Source organism: Chlorocebus sabaeus, chromosome 25, assembly GCF_047675955.1.
Source record: "Chlorocebus sabaeus isolate Y175 chromosome 25, mChlSab1.0.hap1, whole genome shotgun sequence".
NCBI classification, from domain to species: Eukaryota; Metazoa; Chordata; class Mammalia; order Primates; family Cercopithecidae; genus Chlorocebus; species Chlorocebus sabaeus.
Genome location: NC_132928.1, coordinates 18,052,841 through 18,073,348, shown reverse-complemented (window position 1 = coordinate 18,073,348; position 20,508 = coordinate 18,052,841). Strand labels below are relative to the sequence as shown.

Below are 20,508 nucleotides of genomic sequence, written 5' to 3'. Positions count from 1 at the left end.
TACTATAATGATTTGTGAAATAAATGAAAAGACATACTATGTTCTTGGACAGGAATATTCTATATCATGAAGATACCAACTACTTTTAGATTAAATTTTAATGACATTTAAATCCACCTTAAAATAAACCACAACATTTTTAGAGTAGAACTAGACAGGATTATTCTAAAGTTCTAGTAAAAAAAAAAAAAAAAGCGAGACTAGATTGTTCTAATAAGGAGAACTAGCCATACCAGATATTGAAAAATATAAAGTTAAAATATTGAGGTATTGACACATAGCTAGATGGACAGATCAGTGAAATAGCTTAGGGGAAAAAAGCAATACACACAAAATTTGGCATATAGCAGTCACCTCAAATCAGTATGGAAAAGCTGACTTATTTAAAAAGTAATGTTGAGACAACCAGCTATCTGCAGAAAAATTAAAGCTGAATTCATGCCTCAGCTTTATATTAGGATAGGTTCCAGATGAATCAAAGATTTACACGCAAAGAAATGAAACCATACAAGAATTGAAGAAACCATTGGAAAGTTTTTGAAATCTTAATCAGAGATGATTAAGAAATATATATAGAAAGCCTTTCTATATATATCACAAAGTCCCCAAACCTTGAGATAAACATTGATAGATTGAAGCCCAAGCCCAAAGACTCAGCAGTCATACTCCTAGGTATATTCTCCAGAGAAACTCATGCATTTTTATATCAGTGTATCTGTACAAGAATGTTCATGGCAATGTTGTTCATAATTGTCAAAAAATAGAATAAACCCAAATATCTATTAACAATAGAAAAGACAGATAAATTATAGTGTAGGTGTGTAGTAAAGAATTTAATCTTGGCCGGGCGGGTGGCTCAAGCCTGTAATCCCAGCACTTTGGGAGGCCAAGACGGGCGGATCACGAGGTCAGGAGATCGAGACCATCCTGGCTAACACGGTGAAACCCCGTCTCTACTAAAAAATACAAAAAACTAACCGGGCGAGGTGGCGGGCGCATGTAGTCCCAGTTACTTGGGAGGCTGAGGCAGGAGAATGGCGTAAATCCGGGAGGTGGAGCTTGCAGTGAGCTGAGATCCGGCCACTGCGCTCCAGCCTGGATGACAGAGCGAGACTCCATCTCAAAAAAAAAAAAAAAAAAAAAAAAGAATTTAATCTTGCCCTAAGAGAAGTCTAGCCCTTGCCTTTGACTTCTGGGAATTAATCTGTAAGCCCGATAGTCTCTAAACCCAATGTCATGCTTGATAGGAGTATACTTTGAGCACTCTCTAATTTGAAAATCTGAAATTCTCCAAAATCCAAAACTTTTGGACACCAGTATGACACCACAAGTGGAATATTTCACACCTGAGATTTACGTGATGGGTCGCAGTTGAAAAACAGGTATATAACACAGTTTATTCAGCAAACCCAAGGAAATAAAGACCCCCCTCCAGCCCACTTTAGCTGCAGTATATCTTTTTTTTCCAGATTCCCCCATGGAAGCATATCTACAAAAGACAATAAATGACATGTGCACAGGCCACACCAAATGGCACGTTCCCCACAGTGCCCCACATGGGGCCAAGACTTACATGCATGACTCACTGTGGTTTTGTTTTGTTTTGCTTATTCTTTGGGTATAAAGATACTGTTACAAATGCCAAAAAGGCCTGCAGATACCCTTATGAGTAATAGTAATAAGAAAAATGAAGCATTTGTGTTTATATATAACAGAGAAAGTCAAGCGGCTGGAGAAACTGGACAGTGGTGTAAGTGTCAAATGTCTTACAAAAGAGCAGGGTGTTGGAATCATTATGTATATGACCTGAAGAAACAGAAACATGAACTATTGAAGTTCTACGTTGAAAGGACAAAGATAAGTCAGTGAGAGAAAAAAACAAAAAACAAAAAACAAAAACAGCGCTGCGTAAAGCTGAAAATGAAAGTCTCAATTGTGTATCGAAAGAGTGGATCTGCCAGCATTGCAGTGAACATTATGCCACTTAATAGTTTGCTGATCATGAAACAAAGATGTGTAATAATGAACTGAAAATTGAAAGGAACTGTGAATATTCAACAGGTGATTGCAGAAATGTTTAAGAAGACATAGCATTAAACTTTTAAAGATTTGTGGTGATAAAACTTCTGCTGATCATGAAGCAGTGGAGAAATTTATTGGTGAGTTTGCCAAAACTATTGGTGTTGAAATCTGATGCCAGAACAAGTATGTAATGTGGATGAAATATTACTGTTTTGGCATTATCGCCCTGGAAGGACACTGACTACAGCTGATGACACAGCCCTATAGAATTAAGGATGTCAGGGACAGGATAACTGCTGATACGGGCTAATGCATTAAGCACACATTAAGTGTAAACTTGCTGTGATAGGCAAAAGCTGTGTCCTTGCTGTTTTCAGCAGGTGAATTTCTTATGTGTCCATCATTATGCTAGCAAAATAGCTTGAATAACTAGGAATATCTTTTCTGATTGGTTTCACAAAAATTGTATACTAGTGGCTCAGGCTCACAGCACAGAAGGCTGCACTGGGTGATGACTACAAAATTTTTAAAAATTCCTTGACAAATGTTCTGCTCATACTCCAGCTGAAATTCTCATAAAAAATAATGTCTATGTCATGTACTTTCCCCAAAATGTGACTATTAATTCAGCCATGTGACAGAGTATCCTTAGATCAATGAAGAGTAAATATAAAAACGTTTTCTTGAATAGCATGTAACAACAGTGGACAGGGGCATGGCTGTGGAAGGTTTTCAGGAGTTTAGCATGAAGTTTACCATCTATGCTGTTGCCAGCACTTGGAGCACAGTGATTAAAGACAAATTTGTGCATGCCTGGCACAACCTCTGGCCTGCAACTGTGTTCAGTGAGATGGACAGGATGGTGACTTTGAAGAATTCCGTATGTCAAATGAGAAAAAATGATAAGCAGTCTGGCCTGCTTATATATGCAAGAAAATACTCCTTCAGAGTCCTGAAAGCTGGAAAAATGGGTATTGAAGTTTTTAACATTGATAATGAGACTCCAGTTGTTCATTCATTGACCAGTGATGAAATAGCTGAAATGGTTCTGAGTCAAGGTGGTCATGAAAATGGTGACAATGAGGATGAATGTTGTTAACACTGTAGGAAAATACCTACAGACAACATGATTGTCTAAGCCTGTTTGTGTTGCTATAAAGGAATGCCTGAGGCTGGTTAATTTATAAAGAAAAGAAGTTTACTTAGGCCTGGAGCAGTGGCTCATACCTGTAATCCCAGTACTTCAGGAAGCTGAGGCAGAAGGATTGCTTGAGCCCAGGAGTTTGAGAATGGCTTGGGCAACATAGCAAGAGCCCCATCTCTACAAAAAGTTGTAATAATTAGCCAGACGTGGTGGCACATACCTATAGTCTCAGCTACTCAGGAGGCTGAAGCAGGAGGATCTCTTGAGCCCAGGAGTTCAAGGCTGTAGTGAGCTATGATTGTGCCACTGCACTCAACCTGGGCAACCGAGTGAGACCCTGTCTCTAAAAAAAAGAAGAAAAGAGGTTTACTTGGTTTATGGTTCTGCAGGCTGTACAAGAATGGCTCCAGCATCTGCTTCTGGCAAGAGACTGAGGCTGCTTCCACTCATGGCAGAAGGTGAAGGGGAGCCTGCACCTGCAGATCTCACGGTGAGAGAGAAGGCAAGAGAGAGAGAAGATGAGGGACCAGGCTCTTTCAACAACCAGTTCTAGGTGAACTGTTGTGGGAACTAATAGAGTTAGAACTCACTCATTACTAAGAGAATGGCACCAAGACGTTCATGAAGGATCTGCCTCCATGATCCAAACACCCCATTAGGCCCCACTTCCAACACTGGGGATCAGATTTCAGCATGAGGTTTGGAGAGTCAAATATCCAAACGATAGCAATGGTGAAAATGTGTGATGGGCTTATTGAAGGACTAAAACAGTGTACGTTTACAAAAGAACAAGAAATCATCACAGTTTATAATGTCAGAGAGAGACTTCTAAATCAAAAGCATTGTTAATAAGGCAGATGACTCTGGAGAAAACATTTTAAAAAGCCATCCAGCAGAAAGCCTTCTTATCCTTAGAAGACCCACTTCTTGGTCTCTCACCTGCTTCTGATAACTTTAAAAAAATGGTGTATAGTAACCTTTTAATCAAAACACAACATGATAGGTGGGGAATGAAAGCCTGCCATTGTTTGTTGTTGCTGTTGTTTAACAGCTGATAACAGGTATTCTGGTGGTGCTACTGTGCTGCTTGGTTACCCTGAATGTATTATTTTTTCATTCTATTACTGTTGTATCATATTTTTTGCTGTTATGTACTTATGTGGGAATAAGTATAGGAAAATGATTCCTTATCAGTAGCAAATAAATTTCTGAGTCAGGAATGATGGTGATGCCAAACAACCACAGATTACCCCCATGGGTAGTGGTTGAGGTAGTGACACTTTTGTTTCCTGATGTTACGATACACACAAATTTTATTTTATGCACAAAATTATTAAAAATCATTGCATAGGTCAGGCACGATGGCTTATGCCTGTAATCCCAGTACTTTGGAAAGCTGAGGCAGGCGGACCACTTGAGGTCAGGAGTTCTAGACCAGCCTGGCCAACGTGGTGAAACCTCGTCTCTACCAAAAATACAAAAATTAGCCGGGCTTGGTGGTGTGCATCTGTAATCCCAGCTACTCCAGAGGCTGAGGCACAAGAATCTCATGAATCGGGGAGGCAGAGGTTGCAGTGAGCCAAGATTATGCCACTGCACTCTAGCCTGGGTGACAGAGCAAGACTCTGTGTCAAAAAAAAAAAAAAAAAAAAAAATTTTTGGCTGGGTGTGGTGGCTCACATCTGTAACTTAGCACTTTGGGAGGCCGAGATGGGTGGATCACAGGCGTTTGAGACCAGCGTGGCCAACATGGTGAAATCTTGTCTCTGCTAAAAATACAAAAATTAGCTGGGCGTAGTGGCACGTGCCTATAATCCCAGCTAGTTGGGAGGCTAAGGCCATAAGAATCGCTTCAATCTGGGTGGTGGAAACTGCAGTGAGCCGAGATCCCGCCACTGCACTCCAGCCTGGGTGGTAGAGCAAGACTCTGTCTCAAAAAAAAAAAAAAAAAGAAAAAAAAAATTATTGTATAAAATTACCTTCTGGCTATGTGTTTAAGGTATATATGAAATATAAACTAACTTTATTAATTAATTTATCTGTATTGAGGCAGGGTCTGTCTCTATCACCCAGGCTGGAGTGTAGTGATGCAATCCTAGTTCACTACAGCCTTGAACTACTGAGCACAAGTGATCCTCCCACCTCAGCCTCCTGAGTAGCTGGAACCACAGGTGCATGCCACTGCACTCGGCTAATTTTTAAATTTTTTTCTAGAGACATGGTCTCTCTATGTTGCACAGGCTGGTCTCAAACTCCTGGCCTCAAGGGACCCTCCTGCCTCAGCATCCTGAGTAGCTGGGATTACAGGCATGAGCCACTGCATCCAGCCTTGAATTTTGTTTTTAGAACTTGAGTCCTATCCTTAAGATATCTCATTCTGTATATATGAATATTCCAAAATAACAAAATATTTAAGATTAGAAATACTTCTGGTCCCAGGCATTTTGGATAAAGAATACTCAACTTTTATCTTTGTTTGCCTGGAGGCCTTGGGTCACTTGATTTACGATAGGGCCGGCCACGCCAGATAGTCTAAAAATGTGATTTAGGATGGGGAAAAAATCAATTTTAGAAGGTCTTACAACCCAGTAGACAAATGTGCAGAAGATAGGACCAGACAGCTCACAACAGGAAGATATAAATGCCTTTTAAATTTATTTAAAGATACTCAAACTTACTCATGGTAACAAAAATGAAGATTTTAATTAAAAATGTCATTTTTCACCTATCTAATTAGTTAAAAGATTCAAAAGTTTGTTATCACATCATGTAATAACATGGGGAACAAGGTTCAGGGAAGTGTAGGTACTTTCTGCTGATGGGGAAGAACATTGATTCAGCGTCAGTGGAGGGCAATATGATGATATCTATTGAAATTAGAAATACATATAATCCAGAGTCCTCAATTACACTTCTAGTAATTTATTCACACACCTTTAAAACCACATGTTTACATGTTATTTGTAGCAATATTGTATGTAAAAGATTGGAAACAACATAATTGTCCATCTGTAGTAGGCTGATTAAATTCTGGAATCTCTATACAATGGAATATATTGCAATCATAAAAAAATACTAAGTAATCCTTTGCTTACTGATTAGGAATGGCCTTCAAGTTATAGCCACACAGGATGGTGTGTAAAATACGTTGCCATTTATGGAAGTAGTGGTGTTGAAGGGAAGAACATATATACTTAGTAACCTATAAATGCATACAAGTATCTTTGGAAAGATATGCAAAAAAAAAAAACTAGATTTGTTGTTATCTTTGGGAAATATTATGGACTAAATGTGTTCCTCCAAAATTCATATGCTAAAATCTTAATCCCCCAACAATGTATTACATGGTGGGGCCTTTGGGAGGTAATTAGGTTTAGATGAGATCATGAGACTAGATATCCCATGATGGGATTAGTGCTCTCATAACAAGAGGAAGAGGCCATGTGCGGTGACTCACCCTTATAATTCCAGCACTTTGGCAGGCTGAGGCAGGCAGATCACTTGAGGTCAGGAGTTCGAGACCAGCCTGGCCAACATGGTAAAACCCTGTCTCTACTGAAAATACAAAAATTAACAGGGTGTGGTAGTGCATGCCTGTAACCCCAGTTACTCAGGAGGCTGAGGCAGGAAAATTGATTGAACCCAGGGGACGGAAGTTGCAGTGAGCCGAGATTGCACCACTGCACTCCAGCTTGGGTGACAGAGCGAGACTCCATTTCAAGAAAAAAAAAAAAAAGGAAAAAGAAGAGATACTAGAGCTTCCTCTCTCAACTCTGTGGGGATACCATGATAAGAGGTAGTCTGGAGACCAGGAAGTGGGCCCTAACCAGACATTGAATCTGATGACAACTTAATCTTGGGGTTCTAAATCTCTAGAACTGTGAGAAATGTCTGTTGTTTAAGCCACCCAACTGTGGCATTTTGTTATAACAACCGTAAGTGACTAAGGGAAAATTTAGATGGCTGGTTGACAGGTAGAAAGGAGATGTTTTGCTTTTTAAATTTTGGGCCATGAATGTAATCACTACTAAAAAATAAGTAAGGTCTGTGTGTCTTTTTTTATTGAAGCAATCATTAATATGTTTCCTTTTGTTTTAAGGACAAAATATGAAACACCAAGAAAAAGAAAGAGAAGGAAAAAAAGGAGGAAACAGCCACATATGTCACCTTTCCAAGGTATCATGTGTTTCATGTTTAAGAAATTTATTTTACAGTACTTTGATAGTTGGTTTACTTTTTTTTTTTTTTTTCTTTTTTTGAAAGAGTCTCACTCTGTCGCCCAGGCTAAAGTGCGGTGACACAATCACAGCTCACTGCAGCCTCAACCTCCCTGGGCTCAGGCAGTTCTCCCACCTCCGCCTCCCCAGTAGCTGGGGCTACAGGCATGCACCATCACATCTGGCTATTTTTTGTAGACACGGGGGTTTGCCATGTTGCTCAGGCTGGTCTCGAACTGGGCTGAAGAAATCCTTCTGCCTCAGCCTCCCAAAGTTCTGGGATTAGAGGCATGAGCCATCACACCCAGCCTGGTTTACTACAAATCACAGTGTACGACATGTTAAGGAAAAAATTGTGCGTGTAATTTTTCTTGTTGGTTATATAAACTGCATTCATCTTTTAAATTTATCAAGAATAGTAGCAATCCCACATACTTCAAAGCTTCAAAAATTGCCAGTTGGATTTTATCTCTGTACTCTGAGATGACATTCAGTGAACAGGTATCTCCTTCAAAGTTTATTTTTGAAAATATGTATTAACGTAGCATAGTTTCATATATTGTTCTTGGACTCACATGATATAATTAAAATACAGAATTACAGTGTCATTAGAAAAAAAATTTTATTGAAAATTAAAAATGGGCCAGGCATGGTGGCCTATAATCCTACCACTTTGAGAGGCCAAGCCAGGAGCATTGCTTGAGGCAAGGAGTTCAGATCAGCCTGGACAGTATAGTGAGACCCCGTCTCTATAAAAATTTTTTTTATTAGCCAGTTGTGATGGTACGCATCTGTGGTTCTAGCTACTCAGGAGACTGGAGTGAGAGGATAGTTTGGGCCCAGGAGTTCGAAGTTACAACTGTGATCACCTCACTGCATTCGGAGTGAGACCCTATCTCAACAGCAACAAAAAAATTTTTTTGAGATGGAGTCTTGCTCTGTTGTGTAGGTTAGAGTGCAGTGGCATGATCTCTGCTCACTGCAACCTCTGCCACCCAGGTTCAAGTGGTTCTCCTGTCTCAGGCTCCCGAGTAGCTGGGACTACAGGTGCATGCCACCACTCCTGGCTAATTTTTGCATTTTTAGTAGAGATGAGGTCTCAAACTGCTGACCTCAGGTGATCTACCTGCCTTGGCCTCCCAAAATGCTGGGATTACAGGCGTGAGCCACTGCAACCTGCGGGGGAGAAAAAAAAAATTTAAGTAAAAATGTCCTGTGACTCTCAAATATGATCAAAATGACAAAGTTGGTTTTCATCTTGTACAAAATCGTTAGGATACTATCTGCTCTAACAAATCAGATGCTTTACAAATACATTTAGAAATTGCTTTAACTTGACTGGGTGCGCTGGCTCACACCTGTAATCCCAGCGTAGTGGCAGACACCTGTAATCCCGGCTACTCGGGAGGCTGAGGCAGGAGAATGGCTTGAACCCAGAGGTGGAGGTTGCAGTGAGCCGAGATCGCGCCATTGCACTCCAGCCTGGGCACCAACAGCGAAACTCCGTCTCAAAAAAGAAAAAAAAAAATTACTTTAACTTGCTTAATATGGTATCTGAACTTGAACACTTTATGCCTGTATTTGTGACTATGTTTCTTATTTTATATTTATTCACTCTTTTTTTTTCTATGGGCTCCAAGAAGGCAGAAACTAATGGAAAATAAATGCTTCTGTAAGGGTACAATTCCATGGGTGCCCAGAGCAATTATTAATCTGTTTCAGATTGGTAGACATGTAGTCCTCCCCAAAGGAGATGATGGTATTTGAATCAAATCTTAAAGGATGAGTATATTTTACTAGGCAGAAAAAAGCGTAAAGAGATTCCAGGCTGAAGGAAAAGCATTAGCAAAGGCAAATAGGAACAAAAGTTCATTTTGGATTAGGATATTTGCAGTTGAAACTGGAGCATAAAGTGAGAAGTGGCATGTAGTAAGAAATGAAACCAAAGAAGTAGTTTGGGACTAGTTTGGATTTTACTCTGTAGGCATTGGGAACATTTGAACATCTTAAAACAGAAATGACGTTTTCTAACCTTTGTTCTAGGAATATAATTCAATATCAGAATGATTTGGAAGGAAAAAACCTACAGGAAGCTATTGTAGCCTAGTGAGGAAGATAAATATGAATACAGCCAATTTATAGATCAGACTAAAGACAGTGATTAGGGGGTTGAAAAGAATAGATAGAAGAGATATTGCAAAGGTAAAATCTGTATGACCTAATAACTGGATATAGAGTCTGGAAGACATAGTTTTATAGAAATTCATTGTTTTAATGGGATAAATCTTATTAAGGGATCATCCTAAATGGTTTTTTAATACTGTGCACAAAATTCCCAAATTTAAAGCAGTACAAATTTTGGAAATTAAAAGTTTTACAAAATGGATGATTCCTTTAAAATAAGTATAATAAAGATTGGTAGACTTCAGGACGACTTGGCAGGCTACAAGTTTTCATACTCAGTAGAGGACTCGATCATAGGTACCCAATAGTGTTATAGTATCATCCCACCTTGTTGTAATTGGTGTCCTTATTTGCCACATAATCAACTAGTCAAATTGTAGAAGAGGAATAATCTGGTTAATAATTAAACCTTATCGAATTCTAAAATTAATGTTTGACAGATAAAGGGTTTAAATATACTTAACTTTATAAATACCATCAGATATTTTTCCTAGGAAAAGGGTAATATGGTTGTTGCTGATGGTATTTATAAAGTTAAGTATAGTTAACCCATCAATAACACGGTTTGAACTTCAAGAGTCCACTTATATGTAAATTTATTTCAACCAAACGTGGATTGCTAATACGGTATTTGTGGGATGCGAAACCTGCGTATACTGAGGGCGAACTTTTTGTTGGCTGGTTCCACAAGGCTAACCGTGAGACTTGAGTATGCCTGAATTTTGGTATATGCAGAGGTCCTAGAACCAAACTTCTGTGTAGACTGAGGGACAACCGTATCTGAAAATAAACATTGCATTGTGTTTTTACAGTTCTTCTATACTCTATAAAAACGTTTCATTTGTGTTTAGTACACACTTGAACTAAAATTTCTAAGTAATTCCTACATTGCAGGTGTTTGTTTTGTAGTAAATTGGAGGTAAATAGAGTCATTTGCTTGGAAAATTTTCTTGGAGGCCACAAATCCAGTGTCTAATACAAGCAATGTCTAATGCAAGCATTCTGTCATAAACTGTTTCACTGGATGGGGCACTCTACTATATAATTGATAGGCTGGGATTTGCCACCCAACTGACCAACTATTACAAGGATTTGGATAATTATAAATTACTTTTCTTCCTTTAAAATCTCCAGCACAGGCTGGGCACAGTGGCACATGCCTGTAATCCCAGCACTTTGGGAGGCCGAGGCAGGTGAATCACTTGAGGTCAGGAGTTCAAGACCAGCCTGGCCAACACGGTGAAACCCTGTCTCTACTAAAAATACAAAAATTACCAAGTATGGTGGTGCATGCTTGTAATCCCAGCTACTTGGGAGGCTGAGGCACAAGAATCGCTTGAACCTGGGAGGTGGAGGTTGCAGTGAGTCTAGATGGTACCACTGCACTCCAGCCTGGGCAACAGAGTGACTCCATCTCAGAAAAAAAAAAAAAAAAAAAAATCCAGCACATAACAATTGTACATAATGTCAGGGCTGAATCATTGGATGTCATCTCAAAATAATAATGATAATAATAATAATAAAGCTTTTAATTTCTCAGTGCTTAGTATTGACCTGTTTCTTCTCCAGAGTTCTTCATATTAGTAGATTTACAACCTAAACCTGATCTGGGGATCATTCTTGATTATTCTCTCCCACAATTCCCCTGCCATTACTACCACACATGCATTTTTAGTGACAGTTATTATAGGTTTGGTCTCTTGAAAGCTCTTTTTTCCTTCTTAGCTTACAAAGACTAAAAAGTGAATCTTCAAATTCCCAGCCTCCCTTACAGCTAGTAATAGCCATTTAGCACAATTTCTGATCCCAGTGATATAAGATAAAATTCTTGTAATCTTAGAAATATGATTCTTTTTTTCCAAATGGAGTCTTGTTCTGTCACCCAGTCTGGAATGCAGTGGCACGATCTCGGCTCACTGCGACCTCTGTCGCCCAAGTTCAAGCGATTCTCCTGCCTCAGCCTCCCAAGTAGCTGGGATTACAGGTGCCTGCCACCATGCCCAGCTAGTTTTTGTATTTTTAGTAGAGATGGGGTTTCACCATCTTGTCCAGGCTGGTCTTGAACTCCTGAACTCCTGATCTACTTGCCCTCTGCCTCCCAAAGTGCAGGGATTACAGGCTTGAGCCACTGCATAGAAACATAATTCTAAGATGAGAGTTAAATAGGTTCAAATTAGAATAAAATAGATTGGGGGCATGTGCCCAAGTTTCATTTAACTCAGTTAAGGGAACCAGCAGGATGAAAAAGTTAGTTGAAATGGTAATATTAAAAACTTGGTTATTGTTTTTTATAATGAATGGGGGAAAAAGGAATGCTGAGATAAGATTGCTAAATTAGATACAAAACTGGTTAGGTTCTATAGGGCAATGAAAGTATAATCTTTAAAGTTGCTCTTTCTACTAGTCAGAAAAGAGAATTGTCACACTTCATCCATTTTATTTAAGTTAGCCTCTAGCTATAAAATTGTTTGTTTATGTAGATATGTTAGCTCCAAGCCATAGTGAATACAGTGTCCAACAAAGTTACTTTCCCTGGAGAATTAGATGACTGTTAGGCAGCCTTTTTAAACAGTGCTCTAGCATGACATTAAAAGGTCATGCAGCCATCGCTTAACCTTATTTCCAAGTTTTGAATATTCTCCTTAATAGTTGCAATAATGAATACTCTGAATTTTACTCAGAGTTAAAGCTTTTTCCCTTCCTAACATTAGTCTGGGGACCTGCAATGGCAGAGAGCTCTTCTTTCCTGTTGCACTAGACCAGAATAAAGCGGTACAAAAACAAAACCTCCCTTCACTCTCTGCCAAGCTGTGGTGGGGGTCTAGCAATCTAGGCAGCAGAGTTAACAGAATTAACAGTAGGATGGCATCAGATGCTAGTGGAAAATGTTAACTATGCTGAAGAACAAATATGCTTATATACTAAATACCAGACTGTAATGTTGTGGTGATCTCTGGGAAAAAGGAAAACTATAATAAAGTAAGAATAAATAAAAGGAAAAATTTTTTAAGGGAAAAAAGGATAAAGATACAATAGGAATTAACCTTTAATATGTGCAAAGTATTGTGTCCCATTATAAACTGTTGTACCTCCCTAACATATGTGGCCAGCTGTATAATCTTTACGATAACTCTAAATATTACTTGGTAATTGGAATTGGATTTTTGTGGATTAAAAACTCACTAATGAGCCTCACCCTCACAAAAATTCCTCAAAACTAAGTACTTGGTTGATTTGAAATAATTTAAGGTTAAAAGTTGCTAAACATTCCAGCCTTCAAAATAAGTATTCAAAATTTGCAAATCCAAGAAATTTACTGTCAGTTATTTTCATTTCCATTCATATCTATTCAGTCTTTATAAATGCTTGTTTGTGTTTTTTCCACATAGAATAACCTCTTATTTGAAATTTAGATTTTTATAGTTGAAGTTTATTTTTCTCCCATTTTTTAGGCCACAGGAAATGGAGTCTGAAATAAAGCCACTGTATCTAAAACATTTATTTAATGGTAAAACTTGATGATTAATAGTATTATTAGCATTTTAAAGACTATATGTTGGGCCGGGCGCGGTGGCTCAAGCCTGTAATCCCAGCACTTTGGGAGGCCGAGACGGGCGGATCACAAGGTCAGGAGATCGAGACCATCCTGGCTAACGAGGTGAAACGCCGTCTCTACTAAAAATACAAAAAACTAGCCGGGCGAGGTGGCAGGCGCCTGTAGTCCCAGCTACGTGGGAGGCTGAGGCAGGAGAATGGCGTGAACCTGGGAGGCGGAGCTTGCAGTGAGCTGAGATCCGGCCACTGTACTCTAGCCTGGGTGACAAAGCGAGACTCTGTCTCAAAAAAAAAAAAAAAAAAAAAAAAAAAAGACTATATGTTTAGAGTTTGAAGTAAAGCTCCAGTGTTAATTTAACTTACTTTTCAAGGCTTAACATGTTCTCATCTAAAAAACAATGATGTGCAAAATTTCTTTTTTCTACTGTAAGTATTGGGAAAAGTAAAAGTATTATGTATAATAAAATAAGTAGTGAATCTATTCTAATCTGTTCTACTTATTGTCTGCAGAGGGGCTGAAACCGGGCTGACCCTTTTGATTTCCAAACTCAGCCTTTTGGTGTAAGGCGGCCAAAGAAGGATGCAGAGCCCAGCACTGTGAAGCCTACAAAAACACTGATGCGCTGGCTTGGGGATTTGAATTTGAACGTCTTTCATACCAAGTTCAGACTCATGAAACCAATCTTCAGATGCTCTGTAAACCACATAATAAAGAGTTTGGAAATTATATTTTGTCTTTGAAGGCCCACATGCAAAACTTGAGAACCTTAAGTCTAAGCCAGTTGTGGCAATTCTAGGGTACTTATTTTATATTTAGATATGTTATAGGGAAGGAGGAGAATAAGTCTGCTTTCTTGAATATTATGCCTAATTATTACATATGAAACACTGTTACCAAAGTTCTATGCAAGGCAGAAAACTTACAGATGCCATGAAAAAGGTAAAGTCTTTTCCATGTACTTTTTGTTTTGTTTTGTTTTTGAGATAGTTTCGCTCCTTGTTGCCCAGGCTAGAGTGCAAAGGGGCAATGTCGCCTCACTGCAACCTCCAGCTCCCAGGTTCAAGCACTTCTCCTGTCTCAGCCTCCTGAGTATCTGGGACTACAGGCCCATGCCAGCATGCCCAACTAATTTTGTATTTTTAGTAGAGACAGGGTTTCACTATTTTGACCAGGCTGGTCTCGAACTCCTCACCTCAGGTTATCTGCTCCCTGTGGCCTCCCAAAGTGCTGGGAGTACAGGCGTGAACTACCTTGCTTGGCCTCTATGTACTTCTTTTTTGTTGTTGTTGTTTTTGAGGTGGAGTTTCGCTCTTGTCACCCAGGCTGGAGTGCAGTGGTGCCATCTCGGCTCACTGCAACCTCTGCCTCCTGGGTTCAAGCGATTCTCATGCTTCAGCCTCCCAAGTAGCTGGGATTACAGGCATGTACCACCACACCCAGCTAATTTTTGTATTTTTAGTAAAGACAGAGTTTCACCATGTTGCCCAGGCTGGTCTCAAACTCCTAACCTCAGGTGATCCACCTGCCTCGGCCTCCCAAAGTGCTGGGATTACAGATGTGAGCCACCACATCCAGCTCATGTACTTCTTACTCAGTTTTTCTTCCCACGTTTTATGTTTACATTTGCAATTACATATTCCTCTTTCAACAAATATTACAGATTTTCATAATCACAAATATTTGTTTTTAGAGCATGATGTAATATTCTTTTACATTAGGTATACTGATTATGAGTTTCCAATAAAAAGTTTTCAGATCTAAAAATGATCACATCCTGCAATATACCCAGGAATCAAGCCTGCACATCTACCCCCTAAGTCTAAAATGAAAGTGGAAAAAAAAATTATGTAAGAAAAAAATTATCACAGTGTTTTATAAAATAAGAAAGCAGATCAAGTGCAGTGACTGATGCTTGTAATCCCCACACTTTAGGAGGCCAAGGCAGGCAGATTGCTTGAGCGGAGTTTGAGACCAGCCTAGCCAAAATGGTGAAACCCTGTCTCTACACACACACACACACACAAACACACACACACACACATAAATTTAGCCAGGCATGGTGGCACATGCCTGTAGTCCCAGCTACTCGGGAGGCTGAGGTGGGAAGATTGCTTGAGCTCGGGAGGCAGAGGCTGCAGCGAGCCAAGATCACACCACTGCACTCCAGCCTGGGTGCCAGAGCAAGACTCTGTCTACAAAAAACAACAAACAAAAACAGAAAGCGATTTGCCAGGTCAGCCTTTTATGTTGCCTTTGACAGTTTTACAGATCCTTGGGATTTTTGCTCACTTAGGTTTATGAGTGAATGTGTATCCCATCTAACCGTGTACTTGATATTTGCTTGTAAAACAAACTAGTGTTAGAAGTAAATGGTGAAAGAGAGAGCTAGTTTGATTTTTTAAATATTCATTCGTTCATTCATTTATTCAGGGTCTTGCTCTGTCACCCAGGCTGGAGTGTTGAGTATGATCGTGGCTCACTGCAACCTAGACCTCTTGGACTCAAACGATCCTCCCACTTCAGCCTCCCAAGTAGCTGGAACCACAGGTGCACACCACCATGGTTGGCTAATTTTTAAATTTTTTTGTAGAGACATGGTCTTTCTGTGTTGCCCAGACCGGTCTCGTACTCCTGGGCTCAAGGAATGGCCCCACATTGGCTTCCCAAAAGGAAGATTACAAGTGTGATCCACCATGCCTAGTTGATTTTTTTTAATTGGAAATTTTGATACTGTTATATTGTTGAGGCAGACAACTTTAAAATAATCTGGAGTATCATTCTGTGACGATGTTAGAGTTTAGTATGTTGTTCGTAGGCCAGGCTCAGTAGCTCACGCCTGTAATCTCAGCACGTTGGGACACCAAAGCAGAAGGATTGCTTGAGCCCTCAGGAGTTTGAGACAAGCTTGGGCAACAGAGAGACGCCCATCTCTACAAAAAAAAAAAAAAAAAAAAAAAAAAGAAAAATTAGCCAGACATGATGATGCCAACCTGTAGTCCTGGCTACTTGGGAAGCTGAGGTAGGAGGATCGCTTGAGCCCAGGAGTTTGAGGCTGCAGTGAACTATGATTATACCACTGTAGTCCAGCCAGGGTGACAGAGCAAGACCCTGTCTCTAAACATATTTTTTAAAATAATACGTTGTTCATATTTTCCTAATATAGTGTTTTACTGAATGGAATTCTTAAAGGATTCTTTTCCCCAAGGATATTAACTCAGGGTAAATTATAATAGGATTGTACATAAATTAAGCATCTTTATCTTTGATTACAGAGATATTTAGCGTATGACTATAGATAATTTTGCCCTCATATTTTCTTGGGCTTCTAGTATTTATCAAGAAAGTTATTTCCTTATGTTTGAAATGGTGACATTTCTGAAATGCACCAGCAGAGGATACAGGGTTTTTATGTTTGTTTTTCATTTTCTTATTTACTGAAGAAATAAAGGCATTTTAGGTTATAAATGGACTGTTTTCTTTTTTCGAACTCCTGGCCTCAAGTGATCCACCCGCCTCTGCCTCCCAAAGTGCTGGGATTACAGGCGTGAGCCACTGTGCCCAGCCAGGACACAATATTCTTGTATAAAGAAACGAAACTCTGGACAATTCTGTTGTCGTGGGCTTCTTATTTTCCTGCTTTGGCAATTGCTTACCAGAAAAGTAGAAACCAACACAGAAAGAGGAGAAAGAGTATTTGGAGTGTCAGTATGAGTGTAAAATGTTATTGGGATTGTGGAAATACATAGATGGAGAGTTACGTATACTCCCAACCCCTCTGTATTCCAGGATGTTCACATATATGTCATGAACTAGGAAATTGGCTGCTGTGGTCTAAATGTACCCCCCAAAATTCATATGTTGAAACATAATTGCCAATATGCTAGAATTAAGAGGTGGGGTCTTTAGGAAGTAATTAAGTCATGAGGGCAGAGCTCTTATGAATGGGATTAATGACCTTATATAAGGTGCAAGGAAGCTGCTTGTTCCTTTTCACTCTTTCTACCATGTGAGTATGCACCAAGAAAGCACCATTTTGGAAGCAGAGAGTGACACTGAACATGCTGCTGCTGATTTTGTACTTTCCAACCTCCAGAACTGTGAGAAATAAATTTCTGTTGTTTATAAATTACCCACTTTAAGTTATTTTGTTATGGCAGCAGGAATGGACTGAGACACTGGCATATTCCATAATTTGTAGATTTTATATTTTTATTGCATACAAATTAATTGTGCTATAAATATAAACACATTATAGAAGTGACCATTTTAAAAAGACATCCCATAAATTCGATTTTTAAATGCTTTGTATGGAATTTTACAAAAAGTATAGTGAAGCACTCTTTTACTATACCTCTCAAATATGTCACTGATAAGAGTTTGTTGATATCATCATCTCTATTTTATTTTATCTATTTATTTTGAGACAGAGTCTTGCTTTGTTGCTCAGGAGTGCAGTGGTGTGATCTCAGCTCACTGCAACATTGCCTCCTGGGTTCAAGCGATTCTTCTGCCTCAGCCACCTGGTTAGCTGAGACTACAGGCACGCAACACTATGCCCAGCTAATTTTTTTGTATTTTTAGTAGAGATGGGGTTTTGCCATGTTGGCCAGGCGGGTCTTGAACTCCTGGCCTCAAACCCGCCTCCTGGTTTGAAGGGATTCTCCTCCCTCAGCCTCCCAAGTAGCTGGGAGGCCACCACACCCAGCTAATTTTTGTATTTTTAGTAGAGACAGGGTTTCACCATGTTGGCTGAGCTGGTCTCGAACTCCTGGCCTCAAGTGATCTGCCTGCCTTGGCCCCACAAAGAGCTGGGATTACAGGTGTGAACCACTGCGCCCAGCCAGTGCTTCTCAAAATTCAATGTAAATATTAATCATCTAGTGCAGGGGTCCCTAAGCCCTGGGGCACAGATTGGTACTGGTCTGTGGCCTGTTAGGGACCTGGCTGCATAGCAGGAGGCGACCAGTGGGCAAGTGAGTAAAGCTTCATCTACATTTACAGCCACTCCCCATCACTCTCATTACCACCTGAGCTCCGCCTCTTGTCACATCAGCAGTAGCATTAGATTCTCATAGAAGTGTGAATCCTGTTGTGAACTGTGCATGTGAGGGATCTAGGTTACATGCTCCTTACGAGAATCTAATGCCTGATGATCTGTCACTGACTCCCATCACCCCCAGATGGGACTGCCTGGTTGCAGGAAAGCAATCTCAGGGCTCCCACTGATTCTACATTATGGTGAGTTGTATAATTAATTATTATATATTACAATGTAATAATAATAGAAGTAAAGTGCACTGGCCAGGCATGGTGGCTCACACCTGTAATCCTAGCACTTTGGGAGGCCGAGGCGAGTGCATCACTCGAGGTCAGGAGTTCGAAAACAGCCTGACCAACATGGTGAAACCCTGTCTCTACTAAAAGTACAAAATTAGCCAGGCATGGTGGTGCACGCCTGTAATCCCAGCTATTTGGGAGGCTGAGGCAGGAGAATTGCTTGAACCCGGGAGGCGGAGGTTGCAGTGAGCTGGAATTGTGTCATTGCACTCCAGCCTGTGCAACAAGAGTGAAACTCTGTCTCAAAAAAAAAAAAAACAGTATTATTTCATGAAATTTTTGCTTCAGTTATATATCCATGTAATATGCATATGCATACGTATGTATATGCTAGGTCACAATGTAAAATGCATTTCTATGGATCACAAAAAAAGTTTGGAAAATTTCAACTATTTGGTGGTGTTATATTAATAGTTCTCATTCCATTTCCCCTCTGACTATTTATTTATTTATTTATTATTTTATTTTATTTTTTTATTATTATGCTTTAAGTTCTAGGGTACATGTGCATAACGTGCAGGTTTGTTACATATGTATACTTGTGCCATGTTGCTGTGCTGCACCCATCAACTCGTCAGCACCCATCAACTCGTCATTTACATCAGGTATAACTCCCAATGCAATCCCTCCCGACAATTTATTAAGGAGCCCAAAGAGCTGCTGTTTATGGGAATAGTGTCTATCAACATTTACTGTATTATGAGCTATGATGGCACCACTGCGCTACAGTCTGGGTGACAGAGTAAGACTCTGTCTCAAAAAAAATTTAATTTCTGTATTAGAAATTACAATTGAAATTAAGAAATATAATTCATTACTAATTCATTTAAAATAACAATTAGAGGAAACCCAGGTACCGCCAAGATGCCGGCTTACCACTCTTCTCTCATGGATCCTGACACCAAATTCATTGGAAACATGGCACTCTTACCTATCAGAAGTCAATTCAAAGGACCTGCCCCCAGAGAGATAAAAGATACAGATACTGTGGATGAAGCCATCTGTTACTTCAAGGCCAATGTCTTCTTCAAAAACTATGAAATTAAGAATGAAGCTGATAGGATCTTGATATATATACCTCTCTATATTTCTGAGTGTCTGAAGAAACTCTAGAAGTGTAATTCCAGAAGCCAAGGTGAGAAAGAAATGTATACACTGGGAATCGCTAATTTTCCTATTCTGGAAAGCCTCGTTTTCTGTTTAATGCAATTTATGCCAAACCTGCAAACAAACAGGAAGATGAAGTAATGACAGCCTGTTTACATCAGCTAAGGCAAGAGACTGGACAGAGACTTTGTGAGCAAGTTTTTGACCCTCAGAATGATAAACCCAGCAAGTGGCGGACTTGCTTTGTGAAGAGACAGTTCATAAACAAGAGTCTTTCAGGACCTGGACAGTGAAGGGAGCCCAGGCAGCCACCGTCTCCAGATCCCTGAGCAGCATTTCCCAGCAAGATGTACACAATCTTTTGCCTTTATTTCATAAAGTTTTATACAGAAGAGAGAAGAGCATGTCATTACTTGAATAACTCTTGATCAAGAATTTGGGTGGGAGAAAAGAAAGTGGGTTATCAAGGGTGATTTGAAATGATCTGCAGTATTAAGGTGGCACTCAAGAATAAGTAATAAATAAATTTCTAACATTCAAAAAAATAACAGAAACTCATTGTAAGTATAAATAATACATGTTTATGAAATAATAATTAGGCCCGGTGTGGTGGCTCACACCTGTAATGTCAACACTTTGGGAGACCAAGGTGTGCAGATTGCTTTAGTTTTGAGACCAGCCTAGGCAACATGGTGAAACCTCACCTGTACTAAAAACACACAAAAATAGCCAGGTGTGGTAGCATATGCCTGTAGTTCCAGGTACCTGGGAGGCTAAGCCTAGGAGATCGAGGCTGCAGTGAGTCATGATCGAATCACTGCACTCCAGCCTGGGCCATGGATTGAGACCCTGTCTCAAAAACAGCAACAACAACAACAACAAAACAAACAGTTGACATTGCAAATCTAATGTCTGGAGTGGTACAAACACCCCAAAGTGTT

General features: G+C 39.7%; 1 protein-coding gene across 1 annotated transcript in view; it reads left to right on the top strand.

Annotated features, from left to right (window-relative positions):
* Nucleotides 1-20,246, top strand: part of LOC103230137 (actin-related protein 2/3 complex subunit 3) — a 59,677-nt gene extending 39,431 nt beyond the window's left edge. Inside the window, 3 exon segments of the mRNA XM_073011529.1 lie at nt 7,266-7,342; nt 13,633-19,637; nt 19,640-20,246. Of these exon segments, the coding sequence (XP_072867630.1) occupies nt 19,325-19,637; nt 19,640-19,860 (534 nt within the window). The 5' untranslated portion in view covers nt 7,266-7,342; nt 13,633-19,324 and the 3' untranslated portion in view covers nt 19,861-20,246.
* Nucleotides 20,247-20,508: the final 262 nt, after the last annotated feature.